Here is a 17,112-nt window from a genome sequence, read left to right as displayed (position 1 = left end):
GTTGTTTGGACTATGATAGGTGCTTTGCTAGCATCTTGGGCCAATTTTTCATGGCCTTGGATGTAGTGACAGGGATGTTGCTTATTACTTGTTCTTGTTAGTCAGTAATGTATGAAGCTGCTTTAGGGTGTGGATATGTCCTCTTCAAGAAATACACTATGGAGTTCATCACTTCAGCTGTCTTCTCATCATCCAGAGGTTTATTACTTTCTCCTGTCTGTTGGTTTTGAATCTTACATAGGCTAAGAATATTTGAGGTTGTATCAGTCATTTCTAAGTTGTGTTTTTTTGTTGCCTTGTTCCTTACCTGGTGGTTTGCTTCTCAACTTGTGGTAGGTTTTCTCTCCCTTTGCCATCATACTGCAGCTCCTTTTTTTTCTTTGTCTAAACTCTAAAGCATCTATCACTGTTCATCAACCTATTGTATCTTTGTTCAGGGAGGCACACTTCTATGATATTGTTGTGTCTCCTTAAGTGTGTCCTACTTCTCATGTATGACTGTGAAGCATTGTTGGTGTGAGTTTAAGAAATCACAGGTATTTATCAGTAATTATTAGTGTGGAGAAATTGTGGGCAGTGTGAGGGAGGCAGAATCAGTAATGATTGTAATGGTGCTGCATACAATTAGTAATAGGAAATGGGGTTGTTGAGGAATTAAGGTGAAGAGACTTCAAGAAGTGAAAGAATCGGAATGATACTAGCGTTTAAAGGTTTTTGAGATGACTGGCTACATTTATGTTATTGTATATAGTTTATTAGTAGCAGTTCACACAAATGGTTTTGAACAGTGAGATTGTTTTGAATTGCTTATCAAGTGGCTGTGTTTTATCCATAGGGAGGAGTGCTGGCCTATAAAAAAAAAACGTATTATTTAGTCAATGAGAAGTGCTTAGAGTGGAAAAGATGAAGAATCAGAGAATGTTATACTGTATGCTGAAGGAGTAATATTGTGGAGGAAATACCATACAAACAGTTGATGATTTGTAGATTTCATTGTGATCCCTCTAATTTTCTAATACATATTTCATTACATCTCATGAACTACATGCAATTGTACCCTTATGAGCCAACATACATAACACAAATATGGAAAAACTAATGTAATATTCAGTTGCACACATAACTACATATTTTGTCAGACCTGAAATATCCGGTGTACTGTACACTGGTCAGCAATGTGTGACCTTAAACTAACAATAATCTGTAACCTGAAGTACTGTGCATTACAACCTTCATCATAAACCACAAACTAGGAAGGGAAGATATTGTAGTTTAAAGGTCTATTTGTTTCTTTTCACTGTGAAAATCCAAGTCATTGAGATAATTATCATGGTGTTGGCTGTCTTTGGCTCACTTGCTTTATAGTATGCCAGCAACAGTCTGGTCATGGCAGACCACACCACTGGACATGTGACAGTGTCAGTAACCGTTATTGTGCTAATGTTGCCTGGTCCATTACAAGTTACTTCATGCCACTTAGCACCTTGAATAACTAACTGCTGCTTGTCGGGTGCTGATACTCAAGTGGTTGTCTTAAAAGCAACGTCTTTTGTCTTAATGACAAAACTGATATTTCAAGAATCACAAAATATAATTCTTGTGCAATGTTATGGTTTCCAGAATTGATTACTTTTCCAATTTCTTCTTGGCATAGTGTGTGTGTGTGTGTGTGTGTGTCTAATGAGTGGGTTGTTGTTGTTGTAGCTAGTTGACTTGCAGGCAAGTGACGAGTGACGAGTGCCAGGGCCTTCCAGCCAGACAGAGCTAGGTTAGAGGTGGTGGCCCACAAGGTGATGAACTCTACCTACCACTGAGAAAGTCACCTAAAGGTACATACAGTATTAACATGAAAACTACAGTACACTCATTTCTCACAATATACTAATTTAAATATGATATTTACAAATACAATGTACAATAGATATAAGCTGCCACTTAGTATCTTTATGACTACGATGAGAAGTAATTACACATAAGATTCACCACACATTGTACTGTACATTATTTCATAAACATACCCCATAATGATCAAAGGAAAATATTTTTTGATCTTAACTTTACATGGATAATTTTCAGCATTGCACATTCAGTAATCATCATTATTAGAATGTCTCTCACTCACCACCAACAGCATGTCTGTTTTCCATTACTCAAGACTTGCACTGCAGTAATGAATAGTATTTTCATGATCCTCCATTATTTTCTCCTTGTTCAATATATGTACACGTTTTCCTAAGTACTGAGAGGTTTTGCACTTTTATTACATACTTTAGATCCATTTAATCTTACACACATCCTCCTTGTTAGTCATTAATTTCCACTTAGTACTAAGCAACCAAGCAAAATTAATTGGACATTCCATGAATGTCTTGAGTATTTGTCTTTATTGCCATTGATTCATTGTCTTGCTTTATGAGTTTTTAAGTACGTCAACTGCTACATTAAGAAACATATTGCCTCCTCCAAACACATACTATTGGAGGCTCAGAGAATATGACTGTATAGGAAATTATTTAGTTTATATTTCATATACGAGAGTTCTATGTTAGAGATTTCATACACCGCATTTTTTTATTCACTAAAGCGCTGATTGCAGTCCTTTATTTACAGGTGTGAATGTCCACCACCCGTACACAAGTCTTGCACTCCACGTAGCAACACCAGTGGAACTTGCAGTGACACCTCTCCCTAAGTGTCACCTTCTGGGAGTTGTAGCCACGGCCGCAGCACAGCAGGTCACACCCGTCCATGCCCTCTGAGGTTTTGTTGCAAATACGGTCCTGGGTTCCTGGAAGACAAAATGCTGTGTAAGAAAAACACTTAATCTATGTTCTTGAATGTGTGTTCCTTCTGGAGTTGCTTGCCATTTACTTGTACAGTTGTGCTTCTAACACTTAATTGCATCTTATTTTGCTATTATCTTCCTATTAATGAAGGTATGTGGTCACAGCTGTGTAGTATTAACTGTTTCTTCATTTATTTATTTTCACTGAACTAGACCACCTTTACTACTATGAAACTGATTTTCTTCTCATAACACTAGTCAAACACTGCTGACATTGTTGCTTCATGGTCTTTAATGAGAAGGAAATGCCCATTAATTATTCGGCCATTCACCTTTCGCTGTTGCAGATTCTAATCTGAAACAGTCATTTAAAACACAGTGGTGTCAATGTGGTGATGCATCAAAGATGAATTGTGTGAGTGATGCAGTGACAAGCATAGCATGTCATGACCCTACTGCTTAAGGAAACCAGTGATAGTGTGGATTGTCCGTTTCTCAAAGGTTAGTGTGTTGTAATGAATTTATGTAGGTGTGCTTTGTTAAGTGGAATGATTGTTGTCTATAAGATTCTTCATATGTTCAAGTGAGAAGAATGTGGGAGAAGGATTTTTTGTTTGAATAATTTGGACTTCAATGACGAAAGGAAAAATCTAATTCAGAACTCATTTTCAGGAAAGATTAAGATAATTAGCTGAGGAGTTTATAAGAAGATAAAATGAGCAAATGGAGTGAAGTGAAGTGAGACTACCCTCAAACACTACAGGTGTGAATGTTTCAAGCCTGCTCCTCAAACTGGCAGTTAATGTTCCAGGCAGGGAGTATATCTGGAACATTATGAGGTGAGAATTCTTATAAATGATTCCCTATACATATATAAATATGAAAATGCATTATATTTAACTGACTTTGTTAACTCATAGTAGATTGTAAGCCAGTTAAATATACTCTGGGAATACTATTTTGTCAGAATAATTAATGCATAAAAGTGTATCACATTTCTTGAGGTGATAGTGTTTTGAGGAATAGCTGCACCTGAGCTGTGAAAGTGTTAATTTTTTTAGTTGAATATACAGTACATATTTCTATCAATCAAAGGTACTTTTTTTCTGGTAGAGTAAAATCATTTGTGTGTTATTTGAAATTCACTTTTGAGTATATCACATCTTTCCCAAGCATTCTCTACTCCTTTCACAGACTCTAGTGAAGAACACTTTGTTGTACATCAATGTTTGCAGAGAAATGAGCTATTCCATTGTAATAATTATAAACTTAATGTATGAGAACTGGTTAACTACTTATTGGCAGTCAGAACAACTCAAATAGTACATATATTTCCTATGAAGATTTTCTATGGAGAAAATAAATATATCACAATGCTTTAGACTGCAGTAGACTAGAGAGAAGAACATTAGACAAATATATCGCAATGCTTTAGACTGCAATAGAGTAGAGAGAAGAACGTTAGACAAGTCTTAAGTCAGGGCTGGATGAATGTTGACTTGTTCACATTCTTGGCATTATTCAGAAGCTTGGAGTTATTGACCAGTTGTAGTCCTTGTTAATGTGTGACCTCAGCCAGCCTATCTCCCACTTAGCCTAGACATTGCTGGCCTCTCTGCACTGAATTCTGTACTTTTTTGAATCTGTGCAAATACTTACAGTATTTAGTTTATGAATGAAAGCAAGAAAGAGAATGCAAGTGAAAATTTATAAAATTACCATGTAAAATTGTGATAGATACCATAATTCTGTTATGATATCATGATCATTAATATCATAATTCTGTTATGATATCATGATCATTAATATCAAAAATCATTTTAAAACTTACTTTACCTGTGATTGCATTCTTACTTCTTTGACTTCTTCATATGTCTAATGATCAATGATGAAAAGTACCTACTGTAAATATTGCACTGAGTAAACAAGACTAGTGTGGAGAGGCCAGTATCTAGTGGGAGATGAACTAACTAACTAACTATTTTCCTATGAGCAACAAGTTACAGGATGGAGACACTAGTGAAGGAGTTTCACTTTGTAGTATTGGATATTCATTAACAACAGAACATTTGCTTCCTCCAGGGTCATATCCTGTTCTCCTCCTGCTCTTTGCTTAATTTGCTACAGAGAGGTCCATGTAAAATTAACAGTGGCAAATATCAAAAGTGAACATAACAGAGATGGGAGGGATTAACACAGGTATGTACATACCTGGAAGGTGAAGTATGATCTATGTGAAATTCCTTTGAAAAGTATATGCATAGAGTAATAGTAGTAGTAATATGTACAGTATATCATACTATTAGTGTGTGGTATGTCAACGTTATGAGATGATGGTGATGATTATAGTGGCCAATGCCGGATTTGTATGTGATGGGTGGGTATTATAAATTGAAACCAAAAGCCTACTGTTCCTCCCTCCCCTCCCTCAGTCTGACTCAAGGTTACCAGACAAAATTAATTTTTATTTACTTGCTTCCTAGATTTGATTTATCCTCAATGTACACTTTCTACTGTGTGTTGTAAAGGGTTGAAATGTTCCAACAGAGTCACTCAGAAGAAAAGTTTTAAAGGGTTGAAATGTTCCAACAGAGTCACTCAGAAGAAAAGTTTTGAGAACTGCTGCTGTATGAAAATATATTGTTTCTTTTCACCCAGGAGGAACATTCCTTGTGTAGTGTCAATAAGAACATAAATACCCATGCCATTTTGACCACATGCCTGGATATGTAGTCAGCACATCAGATGTCTGTGGTGATTGATGCATACTTGGCCAAGATGGTGGTGATGGTGAGATGCACAGAGATGAAGGTCAATAACATGCCAACATGCAATACACTGATGCAGTGACGCCAGAATAATGTGCAGGAAACCAGTGGGGCATGTTATAAGCCTCCAAAAATCAAGTCTGCCTCTACAGCAGGACCGACTCACTGTTGAGAAATTTTCTGTGACGGAAGTGACCTCGCTTCAACTCAAATAATTTCTCATTTACTGGTCTGAGTTGAAGGCTGCACTGTTCCGGGAAGACCTGACAACCACTGGCAAGACAATAGAAGTGGTGGTCATGACTGCCATGAAATGCCTGTAAGTGCTGTGGTGAATGTGAGGTATGCAACACTTCTCCAAGGAAATCAAGAACCAGGAGAGCAACGACAGACAGTACGTAGCAAGAGTCCGGGTCTGGCCAATGTCTGGGTGGCATTATCAACCTTGTAGTGACTACATCAAAAATACTTTCAAACTGGTTCTTTTCCATGGCCTTCTGATGAGAATATATGGAAGGAGGTACTCTGAACAACAGATTGACAGTAAAACACTGGACTAAATAGAGCACCTGCCATCATCAAACACTCCCATAACATGACTATAAAGCATGGGTTTGACTTCAAAGTTTACCATGTTGAATCATTGATCTGTAAGCCCTTCCTCATCATTACAGTATCCATGAAACTTATCACACCGTCCCATCACTCAAGCAAAAGTGTTCAAGACTGTTATACAAGCATAAATTTGGCTTCCATTCCACCGAATCAGATCAGTAGATTGCCACAGGACAACATGCCAAACCAAGCAGGGCAGGTTCCACTACTGGTGTGCATCTTTTTTTGTATTACAGAAAGCCTTCTACACACAGTGATGTGATGTGATGTGATAATTGCCGATGTGACAAGAAAACTTGTGTGTGACACCATCCTAATGCCTAATGGCATGCTATCAGTTCTCTGGAGCTAATCAAAAGAAATGCAGTATGATCTTCAACCCAATAAGTTTGTTTTCATTAATGGAAGTGTATTTCAAAGGAATTTAAATCTCAAAGAAAAGATTGAAGCCTCATTACCAAAATCCCTGAAAGCCATTGCAACATTTGTAAGACCATCCAGTACCACAGGCACACAAGCATGTTTTGGTTTAATTAACCAGATGTGGCAGAACCACTGACATGATGGAAGTTGAAAAGGCACCAACAAAACTGAGGAATGAATAGAGATACTTGTTTCTAACATGCCTTAACCCTGACTGGTCCAAAGCTGCAGTGGGATACTGGCTTCAACAAAACCACTGCATGTAACACTCATTCTCCCAGAAGGAGATTAATGGTGGCTGGTTCATGTTTCCTGATGGATGCAGAGAACCAGTTTGTGCCAATCATAGGAGAAGCTTTGGTAGTGATGGGCACTTAAAAACACTTATGATTAGATGAATACACAGTACTTGTGAAAATCCTTTAAGATAATGCTGACTTCTGTCAGTGTATGGCATTGGACATCTCATTATAGAGGGCAGAGATAACAGCTGGACATACATTGTTGCATAAAAATCTGGTGCCAAAGGCTTCATTACACCTCTTATCAACTACTACACAACATTTGGTGTACCTGAGGGACCAGAGTTCATTGAAAAGGAAATGGACTTGCTTTTTCAAATGCTGAGATGTGAGACATTGCCTTACATCTGTGAATCATCCACTGTCACATGGGTTAGCTGAAGTGGCTGTCAAATCTATGAAACATATGACATCCAGCACAGACACCATTGGCGACCTTGACACAGAAGGGGCAACAGTAAGCTTGATTCAATATCACAACACAACACATCACATCCTGAGACTGACATGCATGTCTTTAGTGCAAATTATCTTTGATAAGAATCTTCATGGCCTGCTGCCAGTTAGGAACAAAGGGCTTAACAGTTCATCCAGCATGGCACAAGACTTGTGAATCTCATGAAGAGGCCTTCTGACTATAGTTTGCAAATAAACTGATGACCTTGGTGACAGTGTCCTGCAGCTCCATCCTCTGATGTTAGGTAGCAGGGTTGTGTTGCAAAGATCACAATAAATGATATGAGAGAACAGGTATGGTAGTAGAGACAGAGCCATAGGATCAGTAGATGGACCTTAAGGAATTGACAGTTTCTCTGGCATATTCAGGGTTTGGCTAACAATTGTGCACTATCACTATTGCACAATGTTTCTATGAAAAGAACTGACAACACTGGGGGAAGCAGCAAACAGAGACAAAATCTGAGGATACAAGTAAAAAAAAAAATGTGCTAGATTGCATCCTGTCACAGGCTGGCAAGCTGGTTGAGGGGCCTTGTGAAATGTTGAACCCTCCCACCAATCTCTGCACTTCCACATGCTAAAGAGCCAGTGAGTGTCTCAGCCAACCTTGCATTACATACTTCTCTTCTTGCATCACTAGTAAGTACATCAGGAGGATATGTGATGGAATGATGAGTCTGAAGTTGAAAACTGGTGGGAATAGTGGCAAATGGAGGATTTTTATCACAAGTAGGTATTGCACACACACGGGGCCAGAGTGAAGCTCAGGGCGTCTGTCCTGCAGGTCCTCACCTTCCTCCTTCCTAATGTGATGGCTGTAGGATGTTAACATGTAAGGGACATCACAGGTTTGCGTATGTTTTGCAAAGGAGGACTTAGATCCTATGTGATTTGTGCTCTTGGCAATTTACTTTGTCACATCCCTAGGCTGTATACCAATATATTGTTTTTTTGCAGCCAAGAAGGAAAATTTGTTGTGTAGCATCAAGAAAGAAAGCACAAATGAAAATATCATTTTGACCAATGTTACTCTGAAAATTTGTGCTCCAGTATGTCTGGAACACAAGTTTGAGGGAAAAATAATTCACAGCTGCATCCTCAATATGTCAGTTTATGATATCATAAAGCTTAATAATAGTAATCAATATATAACAACCTCAACAAAGTGTAAAACCCTTACCTAGTGAGCCAACAGTGTTGTTTCGCTTGCAGTAATCAGGGGATTCCAGGAGGTACACCAAGTCCTCACCAGTGGGAACATTGAATTGTGGATGCTTCACTTGCAGTTTGCCGCGTCGATTGATCTTCACCTCAGTGGCCCCGTCATATTTGTCCTTAAGCTGGTCACCTGAAATTATCATTATTATTAATAATAATTAATAATAATTAATAATGATAATAATTAATAATAATAATTATTAATGATAATAATTATTAATAATAATTATAATTATTTAGTATTTATTACTTAGTGTTTTAGGTATTTGAAATTGAGTGTATGCATATTAGTTTTTACCAGTTAAATGATAGACCATATAAGCAATCAATTAACCAATCATGTGGGGCATATGCTGGGGGGCACGTTGCCTTGCCTAGCCTATGGGGCCACTCCAGGCGGTCACACCTCATGAGTCTCCATGCAGGCTCCCTTTCTGTGCCAAGTAACTCCCAGCAAGAGGCATCGAGGCATTGACTTGCCAAGGCCATGAGTTCTGTGGACATTCTCTTGGCCTCCTCCATGCTGGGTTATTCCTTATGGAGACAACCTGATATGCAGGAATGACTTCTGGGTAGCTTCCCACAAATCCATATAGTTTGCAGTTGGCGTTGACAGACTATGCTGGCAATCAGCCTCAAATCAGTCTCATGGAGCAATAACTGATTTGACACAAAGTCATACCAGCGGTACCCCCATGACCTTGTGAAGGCATCGAGTACCAAAGACATCAAATTCACCTCTTCAGATGTTCAGCGTCCATATCTCACAACCGTAGAGTAAGAGGGCGATTACCAGTGACTTGAAGATCTGAACCTTCGTCTGTCTGCACAGGTACCGACAATGTGCCTCCTCATGCAGCGCCTCTAGAGCCATTACTAGAACCTCCAGTGATCAGCAAAGATTACTGCATCATCGGCAAAATCAAGATCTGTAATCTCAGTATTGCCGACAGATACTCCACAATGACTTTGGTCTACAACTCTGCCTAGTACCCAGTCCATGCAAATGTTGAAAAGTGATGGAGAAATCACACATCACTGCCTCACTCCTGTATTCACAGGAAAGAAGGTGGACACACCTCCTCCACACTTTACAGCACTCATAGTCCCAGAGTAGAGGCCAGTTAATAGACCAATAGTCCTTGTAGGAATCCCGTGGAGACAGAGAAAATCCCAGAGTGTCTCTCGATGCACTGAATTAAATACCTTCTTGAGTTTGACATAGGCTGCAAGCATCCCTTGTTGAAACTCATGTTGGCGCACCACCAGTACGCGAAGCGCTAGGATCCGGTCAGTTGTTGACTTAGTGGGCATGAATGAACCCAGACTGTTCAGGTCTCTGGTGTTTCAGCAGGTGACTGTGGATACACATCAACAGCAAATGGGAAAGAAAGCACCTTGCCTGGTATGCTGAGCAGTGTTATACCACGGTAGTTGTTGCAGTCCTGACAGTCCTTTCCCCTTCCAGATAGGGATGACCAATCCCTTTTTCTAAGAAAGTCAGGGGAAATGGTACCTGAATGCCATACAGCAGTCAAGACAGAATGCAACCCATGGATCATGGCCTCACCCCCCACTTTGAGCAGCTCTGTACTGACATATAGATGCCAGCTGCCTTTTCACCCCTCAACTTTGCCACAGCCTCTTTGACATCATCAATGGAGGGTGGAGTTTTGTCAATGGGTGGATCAGCATCCAGCATCTGTAACCCTGCAGTTTGGAGCTGTCCACTTGGAGGATGCACCGTGAACAGCTGCTCACAGTACTCAGCCCAACGAGCCATCTGCCCATCTGCGTCTGATATGAGGTGACCATCTGCTGTTTGGATAGTGCTCGCCCAAGATGTAGATTTGGAGTGGAATTTCTTCAGGGCTTGATCGGTAGATTGGAGGTCATTAGCATTTAAATGACACTCTACATCCTCAGCGATAACTCCTGACATACCTCTCCTTGTCTCTCCTCAGGAGAGCTCTAGTCCTACATGACCCTCCTCAGTACTGTCCAGTGTCTCTACTGAGGCGAAGCCACTCTGTGATCTTGGGTGCTCCCCAAAGCATTCCTTGGCAGCCTCAAGAGTCTCATGTTTAAAGGCATCCCATAGTTCTACCGGGGCCTCAATGGTGTCAAGCTCTCCAAAAAGACTGGAAACTGTCACTGCATACTTCTGGGCACATGTAAAGTCCTTCAGTTTCACAAGATGAAACACTGTGTGGTCACATCTTGGATGCTTTCTGGACTTGACATACAGCTTCAGTGTAGCAACAACAAGGCTGTGATCAGTCACAAAAAACTCGGCACTCAAAACCCTGCAGTTCTGGAGGATCCTCCAACAAGTACTAACAAGGATATGGTTAATCTCCTTCACTACCTCTCTGGCATTGTTACACCAAGTTCATCTTGATACAAAGAACCTGCAATTTTCAACCTTCTGGATCTTGCAAGATTCAAAAGGAAAGAGCTGTTGTCATTCATGGTAACAGAGTCATACGGACCTATACATGACTCAGAGCTGGTTCTCTCGTCGCCAGTGACAGCATTAAAGTCGCCCAAGACAATAGGCACATCACGACATGGACGCTGGTCCAGTACAGAGTTGAGTTTGACATAGAACATTTCCTGCTCTTTATTTTCAAACACCTCAGTAGGAGCAAGCACATACTGCAACAACAGAGACATTAAGCCTAGTAGAATATGCTTCAGCCTCAATCGCCGTATTATATGCTCATCAACTGGAGTAACCTCTACAACAGACGGCTGCAGTCTGCTGGAGATGCCTATGGCTACTCTCTTGACATGGTGATCATTGCTCATGCTAGAACAATAGTAAGTAAAATCCTTGCTACTGGTCTTGTCACTGCCAGGTCTCCTTGTCTCAAAGAGTCCCACCATATCCACCCTCAGCCTACTGAGCTCATCTGATAGATGAGGCAGTTGTTGATCCTCTGAAAGGCTCAGGACATTCCAGGAGCCTACACGTAGAATCCTCTGAAGGTTAACCCTCCCAGGAATGGTGTGATGGGCAGGTGCCACGTCTGCAACCCAACCGGCTCCCCGAAGCTGAAGCTAGGTGAGGGGATCTTCCTGTCCCTCTCAGGACACAGGGATCTCGCAAGCTTTCCCCTGCATCCGTCATACAGGTAGGCAAACCCCTCTGGTGCCTTGGCACCCGAGGGGTTTGCATGGTCGGACCCCCAAGCAAAACCGGATCAGGGTCGTGGCTAAAGGCTCGCTCACACCTAGAGCCTTGACCCAGACCTCTACCTCCAACTCTGGTGGTGGCTGTGGAATTTTTTTACAGGGAGGGGTTGCAAGCCCCAACCCAACAAGTTAGGTCAGCCCTGGGCAGAGACACCGGTATGCCTGAAGGCAAAAACCCTGGCTGCCCAAGAAAGGACAAGAAGGGAGACAAGACAACAGAAACAGAAGGGGACTAAGAGCTATGGGATGTAGAGGGCACTCACTTCTTACTTGGATAGAATCCACCCACCACAATGTACATCCTATATATAAATAATGACACTAGTATTTTATATACATTATGGCTGCTGTAATTTTCTTTACGTACCGTGCACAGTTCTTGATCTGGTAACACCTAAATGTCTATTTGTGTCAAAAATCAGATATTTAATTTTCAATATTTTGTGATATAAGATAACCATAATATTATTGCTATTATATGTACATACAAAGTAATTACAAAAATCACTAGCTGCAACTTCTTCATGATCCACCAACCAGATTATTTATATAGAAACCCTTTTTACATTACAGTCGTCAGTCACCATCAAGCCCTGAGAGCCACTGACAGTGTTATGAGTGGCTGGTCCTACATGTCAACAGTCAAAAGAGATTTACAAGTGAAATCTATGACAGCCTGTGCATAGAACTGCTGAGCCTCCCATCTCTGCAGCATGTATGACTGACTGACACCCACAAAACCATAAGAAAACAAGACAGTTGACCTGAACAGAGAAGAGTCCCTACATACAGTGAATGTTTGAATGACAATAAAGGGAAAAACTTCTGCTCCTGAAGGACTTACCAACTTCCCTGAAGGATCCCAGTTGCTGCCAGCAGGTGATGAGAGAGCAGGACCCAGACACGCCGTGACACTTGCAGTTCACTCGAGTCTTGCGGATCACAGCCTGCACCAAGATACAAGTGTTATTTTTAGCAAAAATGAAAAACATACTGCAAAGGACTTAACATTTACATCCTAATTCTTAAGACCATAAGCTTACTGCAGAATTTTTAGGCATTTTCAGTAGCGGTGTAGATAGGGATAAATGGGGAAAATGGAGTCAAAGTCAAGTTTTAGGAAACACTCGCAAAGACCTCTCCAAAGCATTTGCTCTTGTTTGACCCCATCTGGCAAATGCTTTTCAGCCAATCAGCAACCCCAGGAAATGAGAACACAAAGGAGTTACATTTCAAATAAGATGTGCTATTAATAATAACACATGTTTTAGGCCATGGAAGTTAGATACTATAGATAAAAGTTTGTTTACATAATGTATTGTGTGGCACACTAGAGAGAACCAGAGTCAAACATATGGCATTAAATAAATTAAATAGCTGGTGGCTAGTGACATGTCGCATCCATCCTTCCTGGCTGTATGTGTTGTCATGCTTTCTAGTTGTGACTGATACAATAGTGGAGTTGATTTTCTATGATTAAGTGCATAAAATGATAATAAAATTGCTCCTAATCCTTATAGCATAAAATTGCTCCTAATCCTTATAGCATAAGTAATAAATGATGGAACATATATTATCTGCAAAGTATAACCTCATAAAATATAATTTTGCTTTCACTGTTTGTAATTATTACATACAGTATAGCACCTCCATACCTTGGCAAGTAATGTTCTTTTTCCTGGGTGTGATTCTCAAAAGCAGTTAGACATCTATCCTTCCTAAGAAACATGTAGTGTGCTGAACAGTTTCCTGCCACTATCAATAATGTGGACTTCTTAGCTGGCAGCACACTAAGCTAACTTTTTGTATAAGGACACTTAATACAATACCTATTATTTTGCTACTGTTCTCTTTCTTTCTTATGAGTCTTTTATACAAAACTCAAACTATACATGAAAACTAATTTCACAACAGCCTAATTTTCCCCATTTTATTTGACCTTTCTTACATAACATACCAAGTATTTTAGTTTAACACTGAGTAGGTTAGATACAGCAGAGATGAAGCATATTCCTCAAAAACAATTACTGGCACATTTCACTACAACAAGGCAGGGCTGTCCCTGACCAAAATGGGGCCTAAAGTGAAAATTTTTTTCAAGAACACCCCCCCTCCCTCTCTCACGGAAGCGCATGTGTGCATGTTCTGCATGTAGGCAGGGGCAGCCCTGAGTTTAGAAATCACATCCAGGCCAGCACTTACCCTGCGCCCGGCCTCATTGTTGTGGAGGTTCATCAGCTGGCGGCCTTGCTTGAGGGAGCCTCGCTTGTAGTTCTTCTCACGTTCCCGCACATCAACAAACCCTTGGGTGAATCTGCATAGAAAAGGAGTGTTAGTTCACCACAATTACTGGGCAAACATTGACTTGTTCCCCTCAATATCCAAGAGGAATTATCTCCTGTTATGTACACATGTTTATCTGATATTCTTATTGTAATGGGTATGTTTCATAGATGGACTGCCACATGTAGGCTGATTGAGCTGCTTCTCTTTTTACAGCTTCCTTTTTTCTCAAGTTCTTATCAACCTTCTAAACCTATTCTAAATCCCATTCCCTTACTTTGCAAATTCAAATTTCATCTTTATCCTGCCCTAGCTCCAGGAATCCAGAGTTGTCATCTCCATCACATATTGGATGAAAATGAACATCTGGTCTTGAGATTGAGTCTTGTTCCTCATATAAGTAATATGTACTCCTTAATAAAGCTGAAAGTGGGCTTATAATGTCTGCAGATTTGCAATGAAGGGGTGAGGGAAGGGTCAGGGATCATTAAGTCATGCACTTCAGTCACACACAAAGGAGATATGCAAACTAGACACATAATGATCCCCATTGTTACCTAAAGAAAAGGAAAGGAAACTACATAATGTCTGGGAGAGCAAGATGCATGAATCTGACAAAGGGTAAAATGCATACTTCATTATTTCATCACACTTCATTAATGAGGTAACTTTATCATATGATGGCACACACTTGTTAACTCTTTACTTGTTAACTGAATGGATAAATATTTAATTTAAAGAAAAAAAATAAAAAACCTGAAAAAACAAGCAAACTGCAGGTATTAAAAGATTTAAACTACTCTGCTATCACTGGTGCCTTTCAAAAGTCTAGTCTACACATGTAAGTACATTAAGCTCAATGAATAATTGTACCAGTCAAAAGGGTTTAATATAAAGAAGAGATGGTTTCAGACCACATTAGTTTGAGAGAGATTTGACATGAATCATGGTAAAAGGTAAATCATTTTTTCTTTCCCTTCAACAACTGACTTGATTTGTTCATATGATTTGTGTGAAATGTTTACTAACGACTAGTAAAGGACAAAGTCGGGTAAGGGAATTTATGAATATTCTTCATTCTGTCTTGTAAAAGTCTGCCTCTTTCCCAGATGATTAAACCACCTTAAAAACTAAACCTTTAGGCTCCACCCACTTGACCACCACCTCTTCCATGTCCTGTCCCTCCCTGTGATCACAGTGTCACCATGTCATTTTCCTCCCCACCACCCTCCTGTATATTAATCTACTTGTATTGTACAGGGTTCGAGCGGGGCTCATAGTATCCTCTCTCCATGTCTCCATTTATCAAATTTTTCTTTAAAGTTATGCACATTATGTCCTGTAACAACTTAATCACTCAATGCATTCCAGTTTTCCACTGTTCTATGTGGAAAACTGTATTTTCTAATATCTTTCACACACTGCCTCATCCTAATCTTCTTTATCTTTTATGTCCTCTTGTCCTTCTAGTTTCTTCTGTCACCAGCACCAGGTCTTCCTTGTCTATCTTTTCAATCCCATTAACTATTTTATACATTGTTATTAGGTTTCCTCTTTCTCTTCTATCTTGACAGTCCCATTTCCTAAAGCCTTTTTTCATGTTAGGTTTTTTAGTTCTAGCACCATATTTGTAGCTATCTTCTGGATCCGTACTAATCTTCTTACATCTTTTTTAGAGCTCGCTGACCACACCACTGCTCCACTTTCCAGCTTGGGACGTATCATTCTTGTGATAATTTTTATCTTATCTTTGTCCATGAATTGAAATGCCACTTTAATATTAGTCAATATTTTATATGCCAATCCAAATATCTTATGTGTTTTCTGGGGTTCAGATTTTCCTGTATAATCACTCCCAGATCTTTTTCCTCTTTAGTCTTCATTATTTGTTCCTCTCCCATCAGATAGTTCCATAACGGTCTTCTCTTACTCTTTCCTAGCTCCATTATATGACATCTCTGTCCTTCAAATAATCCCTAATCCAATCTAACAAAGTTCCTCTCAGTCCTCCTATGCTCTATAACTTCCAAAGTAGTCTGCCATGAGGGATTTTATCAAAAGCCTTTTCTTTTATGTCCAGATATACTGTGTCCACCCATCTATCTCTGCTTTCCAGCCCTTCTATTACTCTTGAGTAGAAACTTAATAAGTTTGACACACATGACCATCCTGTCCTGAACCCAAATTATCTATTCGATATAACTTGTTCTTTTTCCAGATGTTTAACCCATTTTTCTTTGATTACTATTTCACATAATTTCCCCACAACATTTGTAAGTGATACCGGTCTGTGATTTAATGGCTCAGTTGATTTTCCTCCTTTGAAAATTGGGATTATGTTGGCTCTCTTCCTTTCTACTGGTACGTACTCTCCCTTCCTATAAGGAGTTTGTAACCATTTACCAAATAGGTCTAACAACTGATCTTTACATTCCTTTAGTGGCCAGCCTGACACACCATCCAGCCCCATCGCTTTTCTGACATCCAAATTTTCTAGTAGTCTTCCAATTTCTCGTTTGTGCACTATAATTTCCTGCAATCCTCGGCAACACAATGTCCTATTTGGGTCTACAAAAAAACTCATTTTAAGTGAATACAGTTTTGAAGCTCTCATTCATTATTTCACTCATTTCCTTTGCTGTTTGGTATGTCTTCCCTCCTTTAATCATTTTTTTCTATTGTTTCCTTATTCTTTATCTAATAATTTATAAATTTGTAGAGAAGCTTGGGTTCATCTTTGCTTTTTCACACCACATCTTTCTCAAAGTTTCTTTCTTACTCTCTTCTTACTCTTACTCTCGCATCCTTATACTGCTGTCTGTTTTCATTTTTCTTGTTTTTTTAGTTTTTTTCTTAAGCTGTATTTTTTGCCCTTTTTAGCTTCTATAACTATATCTGGCATTGTACCTAGCATGTATACTTTTCTTTACTCTATAGATAGGTATGTATTTCTTCACTCCTTTGTTATATTTGTGTACGAATATTTCATATTTCCCCTGTATTGTTCTTCCATCCATAATATTCCTCCATTCAATATCAGCAAAAATTTTCTTTTCAAAAT

At 39.5% G+C, this 17,112-nt stretch overlaps 1 protein-coding gene and 1 long non-coding RNA gene across 3 annotated transcripts in view; one reads left to right on the top strand and one right to left on the bottom strand.

The window, feature by feature from the left end:
- Window positions 1–973: 973 nt before the first annotated feature.
- The window catches only part of LOC123516338 (protein Wnt-5b-like), a 655,489-nt gene continuing 639,350 nt past the window's right edge, over window positions 974–17,112 (bottom strand). For both annotated transcript variants that reach the window (XM_045275614.1, XM_045275615.1), the window contains 4 exons: window positions 13,971–14,082; window positions 12,613–12,715; window positions 8,533–8,700; window positions 974–2,788 (listed from right to left, as the gene is read on the bottom strand). In XM_045275614.1, the coding sequence (XP_045131549.1) occupies window positions 2,601–2,788; window positions 8,533–8,700; window positions 12,613–12,715; window positions 13,971–14,082 (571 nt within the window). In that variant the 3' untranslated portion in view covers window positions 974–2,600. The remainder of the gene's footprint in view (window positions 2,789–8,532; window positions 8,701–12,612; window positions 12,716–13,970; window positions 14,083–17,112) is intronic.
- LOC123516340 lies at window positions 1,705–12,524 on the top strand. The gene is made up of 6 exons (XR_006678174.1): window positions 1,705–1,829; window positions 2,611–2,807; window positions 3,133–3,286; window positions 3,458–3,624; window positions 4,868–4,984; window positions 12,342–12,524. It is a non-coding gene; the product is annotated as an uncharacterized LOC123516340 (long non-coding RNA).

Source organism: Portunus trituberculatus, chromosome 40, assembly GCF_017591435.1.
Source record: "Portunus trituberculatus isolate SZX2019 chromosome 40, ASM1759143v1, whole genome shotgun sequence".
NCBI lineage: Eukaryota > Metazoa > Arthropoda > Malacostraca > Decapoda > Portunidae > Portunus > Portunus trituberculatus.
This window is presented reverse-complemented; position numbering and strand designations above follow the sequence as displayed.